General features: G+C 40.7%; 2 protein-coding genes across 13 annotated transcripts in view; one reads left to right on the forward strand and one right to left on the reverse strand.

Annotated features, from left to right (window-relative positions):
• Window positions 1-1,394: 1,394 nt before the first annotated feature.
• Window positions 1,395-4,396, forward strand: INSM2 (INSM transcriptional repressor 2). Its single transcript, XM_025392607.1, has one exon. The coding sequence runs from the start codon at window positions 1,600-1,602 to the stop codon at window positions 3,304-3,306; it is 1,707 nt and encodes a 568-aa protein (XP_025248392.1). The 5' UTR covers window positions 1,395-1,599; the 3' UTR covers window positions 3,307-4,396.
• Window positions 4,397-5,676: 1,280 nt separating this feature from the next.
• Window positions 5,677-15,167, reverse strand: part of RALGAPA1 (Ral GTPase activating protein catalytic alpha subunit 1) — a 278,210-nt gene continuing 268,719 nt past the window's right edge. For 6 of the 12 annotated variants that reach the window (XM_025392190.1, XM_025392195.1, XM_025392201.1 and 3 more), the window contains 2 exons: window positions 9,362-9,364; window positions 5,681-7,019 (listed from right to left, as the gene is read on the reverse strand). In XM_025392190.1, coding sequence (XP_025247975.1) covers window positions 6,871-7,019; window positions 9,362-9,364 — 152 coding nt within the window. In that variant the 3' untranslated portion in view covers window positions 5,681-6,870. Of the gene's footprint in view, window positions 7,020-9,361; window positions 9,365-15,167 lie in introns of all 12 variants that reach the window. The other 6 variants (XM_025392199.1, XM_025392192.1, XM_025392197.1 and 3 more) reach the window with 2 other exon arrangements.

The following is a 15,167-nucleotide window of genomic DNA, read 5'->3' on the forward strand; positions in this document are numbered from 1 at the left end:
AATGGCTCAATCACCACATTGAAAAAAGAGAGTAATAATATCTCCTTTCTGGTTTGTGTGTGTACATGTTGTTTGTGTGTGTGTGTGTGTGTGTGTATGAAGATTAGAGATTACTTAAGCAGAATGCCTACAACATAGTCAATGATTAATATATAATTACTTCCAAATCTTTCCCAAAATAATGTTCTCCTTGTAAAAATACTTCATTCACTGAAGAAAGACAATGTGTTTTATTGATGACTACATCTGTTATGCTATCGTGTACTTTTAAAACACCTCTGTCAGTCTTTTTCTCCAATTTGGTTTAGTAAGGAGACTTGAGCACATAGTTCGTTCCCCTTCCTGTTCTGACACTTTATTTATCTATATTATGGATCTTGGCACTTTACATCTGTCATAGATGGTCTAATTGTTGCCTAGTTCAATTACTACTAAACACTTTCAAACCTCTTCTAGTTCTCAAAATAGTGGCGGGAGCACTGCAGGATGCCAGATCAAAATCTGTAGAGTTTGCTCTACAGCACACCTTTTGCAAAGTATCACTTGTGGTGTACGGGGAAGCAGCTGTAATGCTGATTCCCCTGGCATTTCTCACTCAATCTACTCCATGCTAAACAGGCCGGTTAGGCATTAAGTCATACTCTGGGTAGTACAAGTGGAAAGTGTGAACAGAGAAACCACTTTATGTGAGGACAGTGGAAAATGAGATCCTCCTTTCCTCTCCCTACTCCTGCTCCCATCGAGGAGAAGCACTTAAGAGCGCGGAGGCCCAGGACCCAGCCGCGCTCGGGCGTCCCGACTCGGAGGCTGGCGGCGGGCAGGCACGCTCTCCCGCGCTGAGAGCCCTTCTGCGGAGATGAACTCTCGAGTGTCGCCGCCGCGCGCGGGCCCGATCGATACAGGCGGGCGGACATGCTCCCGCCGCCAAGAGCAGCCACAGGGCGGTGGAGTCAGCTGCTCGGCCGCTCGGTCGCACTTCTCATTAGCTCAATACCCGCAAAGGACGTGCACTGGTTCCCTCGCGGACACCCACCCAGTGGTCTGCGCCACACCCTCTGCCCACTGCCCCTTCCGCTCGGCCGTCCGGCGCAGGGCCGGAGCTTTTCAGCCAGACGCCCTCGCGTATGGGGTAGCCGGGTCCCGGCCCAAGCGGAGGGCGTCGTGAGGTGGCCTTTTCGCCTGGCTCCCCATTGGGACGCTCCGCGGAGGCGGTCGAGTAGGGGAGTGTCGAGCTCCCTCACACTCTGTCCCTTACCGTCTGGCGTCTTCGCCCGGGAGGCTGCAGCGGGAGGCGGACCCAGCCGGCCGCAGGGGCAGGTCCACGGCGCTGTGAGGCGGGGCTGGGCGTCCGGCGCAGCCGCCAGATTCGTCTGCTCCGTGAGTCGGGACGAGAGAAAGCCCCGCCCCCGGCGCCCGCTCCTACTCCTGATTGGCCGGACCAGCCCGGGGCGGCCCGGCGGGACCCCGGCCCGCGTCTCAGCTATAAAGAGAGCCCTGGCATGACAGCCGCGGCGAAGCTCTTCTAGTTCATCTGCTGTCCGGCTCTCAGTCCCCGTGGCGCCCCCTTTCCTCTTGTCCCCGAGCGCTCTCGACTCCACCATGCCAAGGGGCTTCCTGGTGAAGCGAACTAAACGGACAGGCTGCTCGTACCGAGTTCGCCTTTCGGAGCATGTCTTCCCTCTGCTGGGGCCCCAGGGGGCGCCGCCCTTCTTGGAGGAGGCTCCCAGGGCCTCCTTGCCCGGTACGGAGCGGGCGGCCCCCCCCACCCGGGAGGAACCCGGAAAGGGGCTGACGGAGGAGGCGGCCCGGGAACTGTCGGGGTCGCCATGTCGGGCGGCTGGGGTGAGCCCGGGGGCGGGCGGGCGGGAAGGCGCGGAGTGGCGGGCGGGTGGCAGGGAAGGTCCCGGGCCCAGCCGCAGCCCCGGCCCCAGCCCCAGTCCAGCGAAGCCGGCCGGCGCAGAGCTGCGTCGGGCGTTCCTGGAGCGCTGCCTCAGCTCGCCCGTCTCCGCCGAGTCCTTTCCCGGGGGCGCCGCCGCCGTGGCCGCTTTCTCCTGCTCCGTGGCGCCAGCAGCCGCACCGACCTCGGGGGAGCAGTTCCTGCTGCCGCTCCGGGCGCCGTTCCCAGAGCCCGCGCTTCAGCCGGACCCTGTGCCCCTCTCGACCGCCCTGCAGAGTCTGAAACGGGCGGCCGGCGGCGAGCGCCGTGGCAAGGCACCCACGGGCTGCGCGTCTGGACCCGCAGCCACGGGAATCAAGAAGCCAAAGGCCATGAGGAAGTTGAGCTTTGCCGATGAGGTGACCACATCCCCTGTCCTGGGCCTGAAGATCAAGGAGGAGGAGCCCGGAGCGCCGTCTCGGGGCTTGGGGGGCAGCCGCACGCCGCTGGGCGAGTTCATCTGCCAGCTGTGCAAGGAGCAGTACGCAGACCCCTTCGCGCTGGCCCAGCACCGCTGCTCCCGCATCGTGCGCGTAGAGTACCGTTGCCCTGAGTGCGACAAGGTGTTCAGCTGTCCTGCGAACCTGGCCTCCCATCGCCGCTGGCATAAGCCGCGTCCCGCGGCTGCAAACGCCGCCACAGTCTCCTCCGCCGACGGGAAGCCGCCTTCTTCGTCGTCTTCGGCCTCCCGGGACTCCGGGGCCATTGCATCTTTTCTGGAGGAGGGAAAGGAGAACAGCCGGATAGAGCGGACTGCGGATCAGCACCCGCAGGCCAGGGACAGCTCCGGGACGGATCAGCACCCGGACAGCGCCCCGAGGCAGGGCCTCCAGGTGCTGACGCATCCAGAGCCACCGCTGCCACAGGGCCCCTACACGGAGGGGGTGTTCGGGCGCCGGGTGCCTGTGCCGGGCAGTACCAGTGGTGGCGGGGGATCCGAAATTTTCGTGTGCCCATATTGCCACAAAAAGTTTCGTCGCCAAGCCTATCTGCGCAAGCACCTGAGCACTCACGAGGCGGGCTCGGTCCGTGCGCTAGCGCCGGGCTTTGGCTCCGAACGCGGTGCCCCACTTGCCTTCGCTTGCCCGTTGTGCGGAGCGCACTTCCCTACCGCAGATATCAGGGAGAAGCACCGGCTGTGGCATGCTGTCCGCGAGGAGCTGCTCCTGCCCGCTCTGGCGGGGGCTCCTTCCGAAACGCCGGGCCCTAGCGGGCCATCTGACGGGAGTGCCCAGCAAATTTTCTCGTGCAAGCACTGCCCGTCCACTTTTTTTAGTTCTCCGGGGCTGACCCGGCACATCAATAAGTGCCACCCCTCAGAAAGCCGGCAAGTGCTGCTGCTGCAGATGCCACTGCGGCCTGGCTGCTGAGGGACGAAAGAAAGGATGATTTCGAGGTTGGCCTTAGAGGAAACAGATCATGGGAATTTCTGTGGGGCTTTCTTCAACTTGCAAGTTTACTTTCATTCCTTCCTATGTTTCTCCCTCCTAAAATTCTCCCTGTAGTCAATGTTCTACCAGAGGAGCAGACAGTGAAATGTAATATCCCTTTCTAGAGCAGGTATGTATATGGTACAAACCTTGAGATCAAAGCCTGTCAGCTTTAAATCCTTCTCACTTTCCCCACTAAAATAGGATTTTTCCCCCTTAAAACTCTGGAGACCCTAACGAATCCTATATGATTTGTAATTCCTATGGAAAGTCGCGGTGAATGCGTGCATGTCTCAGTGTCCACAAAGGGTTCTGGCTACCCTTTGGGAGTCACCAATGTTTTTTTCCTCTTGTCATCACAGGCGCCTATGCAGCTTCTGTCTCAATAGGATCAGATATTTTGCACTGTATCTGTGAATTAAAAGTTATGTGACTGGTGCCAAACTTAAGGAGATTCAAGACCTGGCAGAAAATGTAAGAGGATGTTTGCTGCTTTTGGGGTGCGTGGGGATCTCCCCCGTAAACTTTCCTTTGCCCAATTATATGTACATGTCCATTCTTAAGTTGGTGTTTGGAGGTGGGGAGGATGCTACTTTACTGGAGTTGAGACACCCCCTAAAATTCTCAGCTATTTTGTGTGCAGTATTCAGGAAGAGCTACTTCAAACCTTTCTTTAAATGGCTTTTTGGAAATACAGAAGTCGTTTCCTCAAGTTTGACTGTTTTAATGGGGTTTCACCCAAACTGTTTAATGCTTCTGCTGTAAATCTCATACTGTGTATTCATTATGAAAATATGTACAGCTTAAGGAAGATGTTAACACCTATAATCCACTAGGGAACTGAATGGCAATTTGCTCAATATTCAGTATTTTCTTTTCAGCAACTTTTGATTTTTTAAAAAAAACCATTTCAGTGTACATTCTGTACTAATTCCTTAATAGCCAGAGTTGGGACACTGGCTGAGCACTGCTTGACAGAAAGCCCATATTTGTAAGACGCTTACCACCAAATAAATGTACATAGTCTGTGCTTTTGTTGTGTTCTGTGTTTGTCTTAAGAATCCTGTTGAACACAGCCTATTTTCAAAGTCACATTTCTTATCTACCCAATGTCGCTATCTTGTTTTAGAATGTTAGTGACCCATTTGGACAGAATACAAAGACGGAAATATTTTGCAAATGAATGTAATGGTGCAGGAATGCAATGAAAAATCTTCCTTTGAAGTATGGCTGCAAAGACTGAGCTCCAAAAGGCAAGGAATATGCACTAGTCTTTAAATCTAAAAAAGACATCCCCCCAAGAAATGTCGACAGAAAATATATTTTAAGTATGTATATATATTTCAAACTAGTGAACAGTGTTACCTGAAGATGAAAAAAAGTATTTTAATGGTGCTAATTAATTTCACTATTTCAGGTTTGTATTTTTACTCCATATTATGTATCATCAATCCATTAATTTTTTTATAGCACTTTAGAAACATGTATGCAGTTACTCTGATTTTCCTTTTTGTAATTCTTCACCTTGGCTGCAGGAAATTGTTTATATTGTTCAATCTTCTTCCCAAGGACTCTATCCATTTGTTTATCTTCTACATCAGCTTACATAGGACTTTTAGTTTTCATTTGTAAGAAAACAAAAAATTGAGTGCACAGAAGTTCTGAAAGGTTGTCTTAGAAAACTTGTCAGTACAAACTTTTATTGCTGAAAGTGTATTATAAAACAAAGTAAAATTTAAGAATCAAAAAAACATGAAGCTGTAATCCCAGCACTTTGGGAGGCCGAGGCGGTCGGATCACGAGGTCAGGAGATCGAGACCGTCCTGGCTAACACAGTGAAACCCCATTTCTACTAAAAAAAACCAAAAAACAAAAAACAAAAAATTAGCTAGGCATTGTGGCACACGCCTATAGCTCCAGCTATTCGGGAGGCTGAGGCAGAAGAACTACTTGAACTTGGGAGGTGGAGGTTGCAGTGAACCGAGATCACTCCACTGCACTCCAGCCTGGGTGACAGAGCACGACTCCGTCTCAAAAAACAAAAACATGAAGCTGAGATAAACTAACAATCTAACCAACCGCATTGGGTGAAGTTTCTGGCCAGCCTTTATGAAGATGTAAAATTTCCTGTGTTTTTAATGACTGTGGTAGGATCACTGAGAAATAAGTTGGAATGTATCTTGAAAAGGGAATTCAAGTTCATTTTTCATGATTAGCTAAGATAATCTAGGTTCATGCTTTAAATCTCCTCACTTCATATAGCCCTACTTATTGAAAATATATGAAACATAGAAGACACATCAATACTCATGGATAGGAAGTGATAAGAATATTTTTATTGTATTATTAAATACCATGTCACCTTTTTCCCCCACTGTTACAAATTATAGATACTACATGAATGATGATACATAATTTATATTTTATGGTTTGCCAGTATGATGTATTTACACATGCAGTTAGTACCAATGTCATGCTACATTTCCTCAGGAGATGCCCATTCAAAATAAAATGTGAGCAGCTTATCTACTGTAAGAAAATACTTCTAGAGGGTGGAATGTATACCAACCTGCACCTGCAAGTTCAGTATTAACAATATTAGATTTAACTTAGACTCCTGGGTCACGTTCCTTTTCCTTTTTTAAAAATAATACTCATAATTTGAACAACATACTTACATCAGAAAATTTTCCTTCTTTTCTTCCCTATCTTCTTTTTGGTGCTTAAAAAAGAACATAGATACACCAGGATCTAGCAGCCAATAATAAAAGGCCACAATCTGAAAACAAATGGCATTTAACAGTGATACCACTTGAAATGCAAAACATTAGAAAAATACTTGGAAGCTAAACATAAATCAAAGTTCAGCACAGTGATTTTTCTAGTTATTGGATATAACATGGCATCACCTGCACAGCCAAGAAATGAGACATTGCTTTGGGAAGAAAAGTTAACACTAAAATGATTTCAGTTGGAATTTGAGATGCTAAAGACCATTTATTTTGAGTGTTTTATTGTCATAACATAAATAATCTGTACACATTCTGTGTATTAACAGGTACATCTTTTGCTGTAACTTTACAAATGCTTAAATTTAAAATTTTACATTTGTAAAAAATTATATATTTATTGAACCATAAAGTTGCAATGGGGCACAATAAATAATGAGACTAGTTGTCCAATTGTATTTTGGCTCAAAGTTAACCATGAAATTAAAGATAAAACTACTTAGACATAATTATCTAGGAAGGTAAAGGGTGTAGAATAAAACTCCCCCCTGCCCTCAAAATATGGCAGCTTGGACTGTGGGAAAAAAATGAAACAATAAATAACCCAAATCTTTAATATTAAGCTACAAATTATTTAAAATTATTTAAATCCAGTGTTTTCTCAAATAAATGTACAGGAAGAAACATGCATGTTATGGCAGACACAAAGGACTGAAAGGGTTAACCCTATGTTCGTGCTAAGGTGGCTACTGCTGATCACTGTTGGGCTGTCTCCTTAGGATTTATTGGCTGAGCCAGAGGAACGACGCAACTTCATGGACATGCGGCTTTTGCTAGTTCGAGGAGACATTGGAGAGGCCAGGTCAGCCCCATCTACCTGCGTTGCTGTGGGAGTTTCACTGGGTAGAATCTCTGGGTAGGAGCCTGTAGGAAACAGCAAGAGCATTACTACAGTTATCCAGCCTCTCATCCCCTGAGAAGTAATCTTTCTGCTACTAATCTGCAGCAAGGATCCCATCCCTTAATAAGGTCTTTTGAGGGAAAAAGCAAGCCCCAAACTTGCTTGTTACAATAGTCTACTAATGTATTTGAAACCCAGCAATCTGCTGGCTCATGTCATTATATTAGCAAGAAAGCGCCAATCATCATTCCCAGGGCTAGAACCCTGGAAAAAGCAGTGGGAAGCAAAATCTTTGAGCCAGAAAGAACAAGGATCCAAAGCACCATTAGCATGCAGGGAAGGGGTCAAGAAGCAGGTGAGAAGGACCAATTCCTATCTCTAGGATTCAGGGTACAACCAAGAAAAGGGCCTTCACTACTCAAACTTGAAAAACAGCACCAAACAGTTCCAAACACTTTTGGAACCACGGGTTTCAAAACGGATGTCAGTTTCACTAGATACCCTTATAAACAAAACAAAACAAAAAAAGGAACTCAGCAATATAAGATCATATACATGCTAGGTATTTAAATACGGCTTTAAGAAGGAGCAAGATAAATTTGTGTATGAGGGGAGGACAAGAATTCTCATCTGAATGTCAGTTAAAAAAAGGCAAACTGACTCCCCCAAGATGTCTTAATGTAAAAGAGATAAACAATGCTTTTGTTTTCATTAACTTAAAAACTTTTGCAGGTATCTTATTCAATCATAAGCAAGCAGGTAACCAGTAGAATTAGTAGATACACAATTTTAGAAGTAAAACAAAATCAAATAGGAAAGTTCTTTGTGTCATTTATAAAGTAGTTTTTCATCTCTGTACTTTATTTCTATAAATTATTATTCTCTAATATGCAGCAATACTACAGAACCTTGCACATTGTAGGCTCTCAAATATTTCCTAAACAAAATGAGTAATTGATTAAAATCACATTAAAAATAAAAGTCCTTCAGAAAAAAAAAATCTGAAAACAGAGTAAGAACAAGAAATTCTGGATATTTTAAGGCATTTTAATCCAGATTTTATGGGTCTTAAGTACATGAAAATTTTCTTTATGTGTTTTACAAACAAAAACACCACACAGGTTGCAAGTTTAACTGTATACATACATGTCCTTACTTTACAGGGAGACTTTCGGCATATTTGTTAGCAAATGTAGCACCTCATTGATACTTCAAACTAGGAAATAGGCTAGCACTTTCATATATATGAAATGTTTGTGCTTAAACTGAAGTCACTGATGTTTATAAAGAAAAACAAAAAGTTCAATAAGGGGTGAAGATCCTATTGAGATGTCTTAAGCAATTGAGAATATGTCTTTGTAGAATACTTCAATTTTTTTTTTTTTTTTTTTTTTTTTTGTTAAGATGGGAGTCTCACTCTGTTGCCAGACTGCAGTGCAGTGGTGCAATCTAAGGGCTCACTGCAATCTCCGCCTCCCAGGGTCAAGTGATTCCCCTGCCTCAGCCTCCTGAGTAGCTGGGACTATAGGTGTGGACCACCACGCCCGGCTAATTTTTTTGTATTTTAGTAGAGATGGGGTTTCACCATGTTGGCCAGGATGGTCTCAATCTCCTGACCTCATGATCTGCCTGCCTGGGCCTCCCAAAGTGCTGGGATTACAAGCATGAGCCACCACACCCGGCCTTCAAAATGTTCTTAAGACCAAATGTTAGAGTTATACTTAAGAAAAAATATGTTTCCAAGGAAAAATATTCTGTCACTCATAATCTAGGTCAATTGCCCTTCTTCTCAAAGTAACTTTTCCAGCATTATTTTCTAATTGAAATAAGACTGGCCTTCAAAATACAAGGAGAAGGAAACATATTTCTGTTCACCTTTACTCTTCCTGAAGATCTGAATTGGTTCATAGCAGACCCATACTGGAAAATTTATGGGAGAATATGAATCCATGGCCCCCTTTAGGGAAGCACGGCAGATGGATGGCAGAAGGAAAGTGAAGAGCAGTAGTAGCTCATGCTTTTCTGGTAATGCATATCATTCCCGGCCATCATGAGAGGCCCTCCCACTGCTGTTTACCTTGAGATGGCCAATGTTTTCTAGCGGAGGTTTTGGGAGGAAGAGAACTATCACTGCATTTCTTTCTTTGTTGTGAATGAAGAAATGGAGTAGCAAGCAGAAGTGAGAGAGCAAAAGAGAAGATAGATAACAGATATGAGAGACACAAGTGCAGAATTCTATAGGTGTTAACCGAGGAGCAGAGAGAGAGGAATAAAGGTGTTTATTATGAAATATAATTGGGCATGCAATGAGTTAGGATGATGGTTCACAATGACAATGCTTTGTAAATTCAAATGTTATACTTACCAACTAACAAAACAAGTTCAAATAGGAAAAAAGAAAAGAAGAAAAAAGGTCTATGAGAGATTCTGTAAATATCTACCTCTTAAAGTGTTCACTGTACTGGTGGCATGTTATCCTAATCACTCAGACATAAAATCTCTAGAGCTGCATTGTCCAATATGGTAGCCACAGCCACATTAAGTTTAAATTTATTGAATTAAAATGAATTAAATAAAAATTCAGTTCCTCAGTACACTAGCCACATTTCAAGTGTTCAACAGCCACATGTAGTTAGCAGCTTCCACATTAGACAGTGCAGATATAGAACATTTCCATCACCATAGAAGGTTTTATCAGAGAGAGCACTGCTCTACATTATGACAAACTCAAAGAATGTTTTCCTCAAAAACAATTCTTCCATGTCTTCCTCACTGCCTTCAAAGTGAAATCTTCCTTCACTCAATTGAATCAAATTAGGATTTTTAGTGTGTGTGGTGTATAGTTATCAGTACTTCCTAACAATTTAGCAAATTATATTTGTGGTATATATTCAACATTCCCAAACTCCATAAATAATTTACGATGGAAATACTTTAATTTTAGATGTAAAAAATGTAGTAACAACCTACATTTCATTTCACATCATAGTCTACCTGTTGATTTATACTACCTGAGTCATAAAGAATTCTGACTTATTTCTATTATTAATATATCCTCAAGGATAAGGTTTTAAGAGTACACATGAGCTCCTATGTTTGTGCATACTGTATCTGTTACTAACATTCTTACAGTGCTCACACAGACTGTGTAATCTGATGAGATAAATTGATTAATATATTGCACATTGATTACAATAAACTATTATTACAATTAACATAATAAATATGACTTTTGGGATCTATAGGGATTATAAGAGGGAGCTTGAAAGATCGTTTTTAATTGTGGTTTTGTTTGTACTGTTTGATGACAGGTATGACTGCTTTAAAGCTGCTAATTATTGGGCAAATATAGCCCTATAAAATATTGTATCTTTAAAAGCAATTTCAGTTAATACTGAACTCCAGCGACAATGTGATGTATTAGAAAGAACATGGGCATAGGTTAGACAGTCCTAGATTAAATGCTGACTCTGTCACTTTACCATCTGTTTGATCTTGGGCAAACTGACTTGAGACATTTTTGTATTCGTAAAATGGAGATAATACTTGCTATTTTGTCAAGTCGTCACAGGGATTAAGATTACATATGCAAAGATACTGGCACATAGTAGGTGCACAGTAAGTATAGCTACATAATAAGGCTATTAAACAGAAAAATAAAAGCTGATACATTTTGAATCAGAACAGATGAGGATTAGAAAGAAAGGGATAGAAATGAGGAATATTTTTGAAGAAAATGACCACCTATACAAAATATTATTGTTCAAATGTGAAAAGCACAACACACCATTAAATTTAGTTTGAGGGAAATTTATTCTCTCTTATGTTGATAGTTCTATAAAATACAACCTTATAGTAAAGGTTAAAGGCTACCCAAATAACCTTGCTTTTAATATTTTTAAAGGAGTTGATAAGTTATTAAGACTCGCATGGATGGCACTGAATATCGTAAAGGAAATAACACAATTTCTTTTTTATTTTTATTTATTTATTTTGAGAGGGAGTTTCACTCTGTTACCCGGGCTGGAGTGCAGTGGCATGATTTCAGCTCACTGTAGTCTCTGCCTCCTGGGTTCAAGTGATTCTCCTGCCTTAGCCTCCTGAGTAGCTGGGATTACAGGCGTGTGCCACCATGCCCAGTTCATTTTTATGTTTTTAGTAGAGAAGGGTTTTGCCATGTTGGCCAGGCTGGTCTTGAACCCTTGGCCTCAAGTGATCTGCCTGCCTCAGCCTCCCAAAATGTTGGGATTACAAGCGTGAGCCACCATGCCTGGCTGGGAAATAACAATTTAAAATAGTAGAGAAATAAAGGGAAACATGTGGTTTCATTTTAAGATAACATTCAAGAACTACTAGTATTTTAGATTTAGAATAAATCACGTCAAGCTTGTCATATTTTACAAATGACAAAATTTGTAAATGAAAATTTTGGAAATGAAAAAATTGGAAGAGTTGATTAATTTGCATTTATATGGATAACAACTGGCAGAACTAGGAATTAAATCCAGATTAGTTTGATTCCAAAGCTCATACTTCCCCCCTGGCAACCTTGAAGATACATGGAAAAAAAAAGATTTTTCAATGGGTGGGAAAATAAAACCCTTAAAATAAAAATCTTTAACAATTTATAATTTGTAAATATGACAGGTTATTGGGCAATATCTCTCTTTCTCTCAATCAACAGCAGGAAGGGGATGAAAATATTTAGACTAACTGGGTAACTGTAATAGTTGAGATCATGCCCTCTGAAGTCACATCAGTCTAAGTTGAAATACTAGCTTGACAAAGTACCAGGTGACTCTGGGTAAGCATTTTTTTCTTTTAAATTTCATAGAACTGCAATGAAGATTAAATGAGAGAATGTATGTACAGTACCGAGCACAGTGTCTGGCACTCAGTAATAGCACAATTATTATTTTATTATTTTCATTACAAAAATTTCACATCTGAATGAATGTTCTATGTGGAAACTGAACCAGCAGTCATCACAAAAGGTTAGTGGGTCCTATTTAAGATTATTACTTGCCTCTTGGTCAACAACATATAAGCCAAATTTCCAAGTTCAAAGTATCAAACAGAACATATATGGCTGCCTATAATTTCAGGCTAATCTAATGATAAATTAATATGAGTAGGAATCTGTTTTTAAAAACATTAACTAGCCAGGCATGGTGGCTCACACCTGTAATCCCAGCAATTTGGGAGGCTGAGGTGGGTGGATCACCTGAGGTCAGGAGTTTGAGACCAGCCTGGCCAACATGGTGAAATCTCGTCTTCACCAAAAATAAAAAAATCAGCCAGGAGTGGTGGCGTGTGCCTGTAATCCCAGCTACTTGGGAGGCTGAGGCAGGAGAATTGCTTGAACCCGGGAAGCGGAGGTTGCAGTGAGCCAAGACTGTGCCACTGCACTCCAGCCTCTGTCTCAAAAAAACAAAAATGAAAACAAAAACCAAATTATTAAATAAACAAATTTATAGCTTATGTTATATATTGCAGGAAACTAATTCTTCTGTTGGCACTTACTAATATTTAAGATACTTATAAAATAACTATCTTCTAAGGAGCTAAAATATTTTATTTCAGAACATTTCAAAGCCTGAGTAGTTTAAATAACTTTTACAGAAGGACATTGAGCTAAAAGAGGTTATCTAAAGCAATGGCTAAATTTTGATGATCCATCCCACTCAAAGATTCAAAGAAATAGATCTGACCATCATAAATCCCATCCTATCTACATATGGGAAGATAGATTTTGCAAATTAACAGCACAACTGAGGTTAGAAGGCAGACTACATACTACTCTAGGTTTTCATAGTCGCTGTGGATTATCTCTGAATTTGGTGTCATAAAAATTATATTTGAATTTTATTAATTTTATAATATTCCTTTAAATAGGAACGCCTATATTCTCCAAAAGTAATTATAAAAAGTGTTATGTATGTATAGATATATGTTTGTGAATGTATATCTATGTATATATGAAGACAGAGAGAAACACCTATCAACCCTTTTTAGTTGTTAAACAGCTAAAATCTGTAACGTAAAGACATAATACTCCAAAAAATTATGAGTATATTTTTAATGTTGAAATTGAGAAAGTTAAACCAATTAATATTTACTATACACTTTCAGCAAAACAGGATCCTGTTTCTTGTTGACATTCTAGAATTTCTCTTATTACAAAATAAAAAAAGATGACGTTGAAAAGACAATGTAACATTGGGAGACACAAGTACATATTGAACAAACAGTGTAATCTGGCCAAGTAGAGCAGTAATTTCATTTTAAAGTTTGTAATTAAAGGAGAGGTGTTTGTAAATATGAAAAAACTTTAAGAAGTCACTAAAAACTTTTGATATTTTCCACACACACGCCTGACAAAGATAAAGGGATTTTTTCCTGTAATTTTTTAAAAATAAAAGACAAGAAAAATCTAATAATATTTTAACGTAGTTATGAAAGATCAACAAAGTGTGACATCACGATATTTCCCTCAATGACCTTAGGGATAAAAATAATTTCCCTTAAGTATCAGTCTACTGCCACAGACAGTACATTTTGAGAAAATACAGTTATGAAATTTATGGATCAACTATGATGCACCAAAATCTTTCATATCTATTTTAATAATACTGAAAGTAACACGGAAAAATGTTTTCTCGGATTTAAATGTCACCACAGTTGATATGCATGTTACCGCTAACCAGAAAGTGGGTTTTAGATAATCTTGAACCAAATTAAGAAATCTTAGAAAAATATTATTTTTCTATACTATTCCACTGAATATAATTATGTTACAGGGTTGGTTAGACAGAATATAATCACCATTCTGGCATTTCTTTAAAACTTAATTTCAAATGACTACATTAGTATTGATTACTACTATTTTATATACACAGGGTGTGCACAGGATATCTAAAGTTGATTTTCAATTGCAATTATGAATCCATTTCCTCAATGTGGTGAACACATTTTATACTTATGCTAGAAAAAAGATTAAAAACTTTACACTATTATGTCATTTTTGCAAACCAGCAGTCAGGTCCAAACTGCTATTATGCAGCTCATTTTATGTCTTCTCTGTCCACTCTGACATATAACTTTAAAGGGAGCTCTCTATGTATGGGATTTATGACAGAAAAATTTAGGTTTGAGATAACTGGAAAAAAATTATTTTTCAGATTCTATGTTTTTGCTACTGTAAGAATAAATATTTCATTTTTATTTTGTGTTGAACTAAGAACCACTCTGATAAAAATTTCTGTCATAACTATTAAAGTCTGCAAAAACTTATATAGAAATGTATTCAGTAATACTGGCACAAGTTATTTACAAGCAAAAACACCCTTTTGAAAATTAGAGTGCATATTAAAATTAGAGAATGGTTCTTAAATGCAGTGACAACTCTTAAAAATTGACTGAAAAAAATTTGTACCATAATATTAGGTTCATGTTCAAATTCACATTTTTACTACTATTTAGACGATCATAAGTGTTATTTTAAACAACTTACACAATAATTTTGTAAGACACATTAAAAATGAAGCCAACAGAACCTTGACTTGGCTGCTGTAGCATCCTTTAATGTCTCAGAAGTGAGAACACTACTCACTTCCATAATACCTGGCCAAATGTGCAGGATAACATGCAAAATATGGGGAGAACATTAAGATGACAAATACGAAAGAGTACAGCTGGTAAACGACGACAAATGAGAACTGAACAGTCTTTATCAATTTAAGGGGGAAAGTTAGCCCAAGTGTGGTTCTATTATCAATATTTTTCACTTGTGAAATTTATAGCTTGACTATATGATACACAAGTGTTATTTATATCTCTTTTAATATAGTCTGACATTTTATCAGACATTCTCCATTATTAAACAATAAAACTGCCAGATATACTTAGTTATTTTGCTGTTCATTAATTTTTAATATTTCTCTTTTACCATCTTTTTTAATGCCAAACTGAGTAATTTTGAATAGTGTCAATCCATTAAAGTGAATCTTAGACTTTTTATCTCTTTCAAAGGATTCAACCTGGTCTAATATGATTTTCTCTTTGCTATAGGTCTTTTATACTACCTGAAAGGGATCTAAATTTTTTTGTAAAATTATTTTTCTAATGGCAATTTAATGATGACAGGAATGGAAGCTTTAATTTCACTAACT

Source organism: Theropithecus gelada, chromosome 7b (assembly GCF_003255815.1).
Source record: "Theropithecus gelada isolate Dixy chromosome 7b, Tgel_1.0, whole genome shotgun sequence".
Classification (NCBI taxonomy): Eukaryota; Metazoa; Chordata; class Mammalia; order Primates; family Cercopithecidae; genus Theropithecus; species Theropithecus gelada.

Bases quoted from the DNA above. Each gene is read 5' to 3' on its own strand.
- INSM2 (XM_025392607.1), top strand. From the start codon at position 1,600: ATGCCAAGGGGCTTCCTGGTGAAGCGAACTAAACGGACAGGCTGCTCG.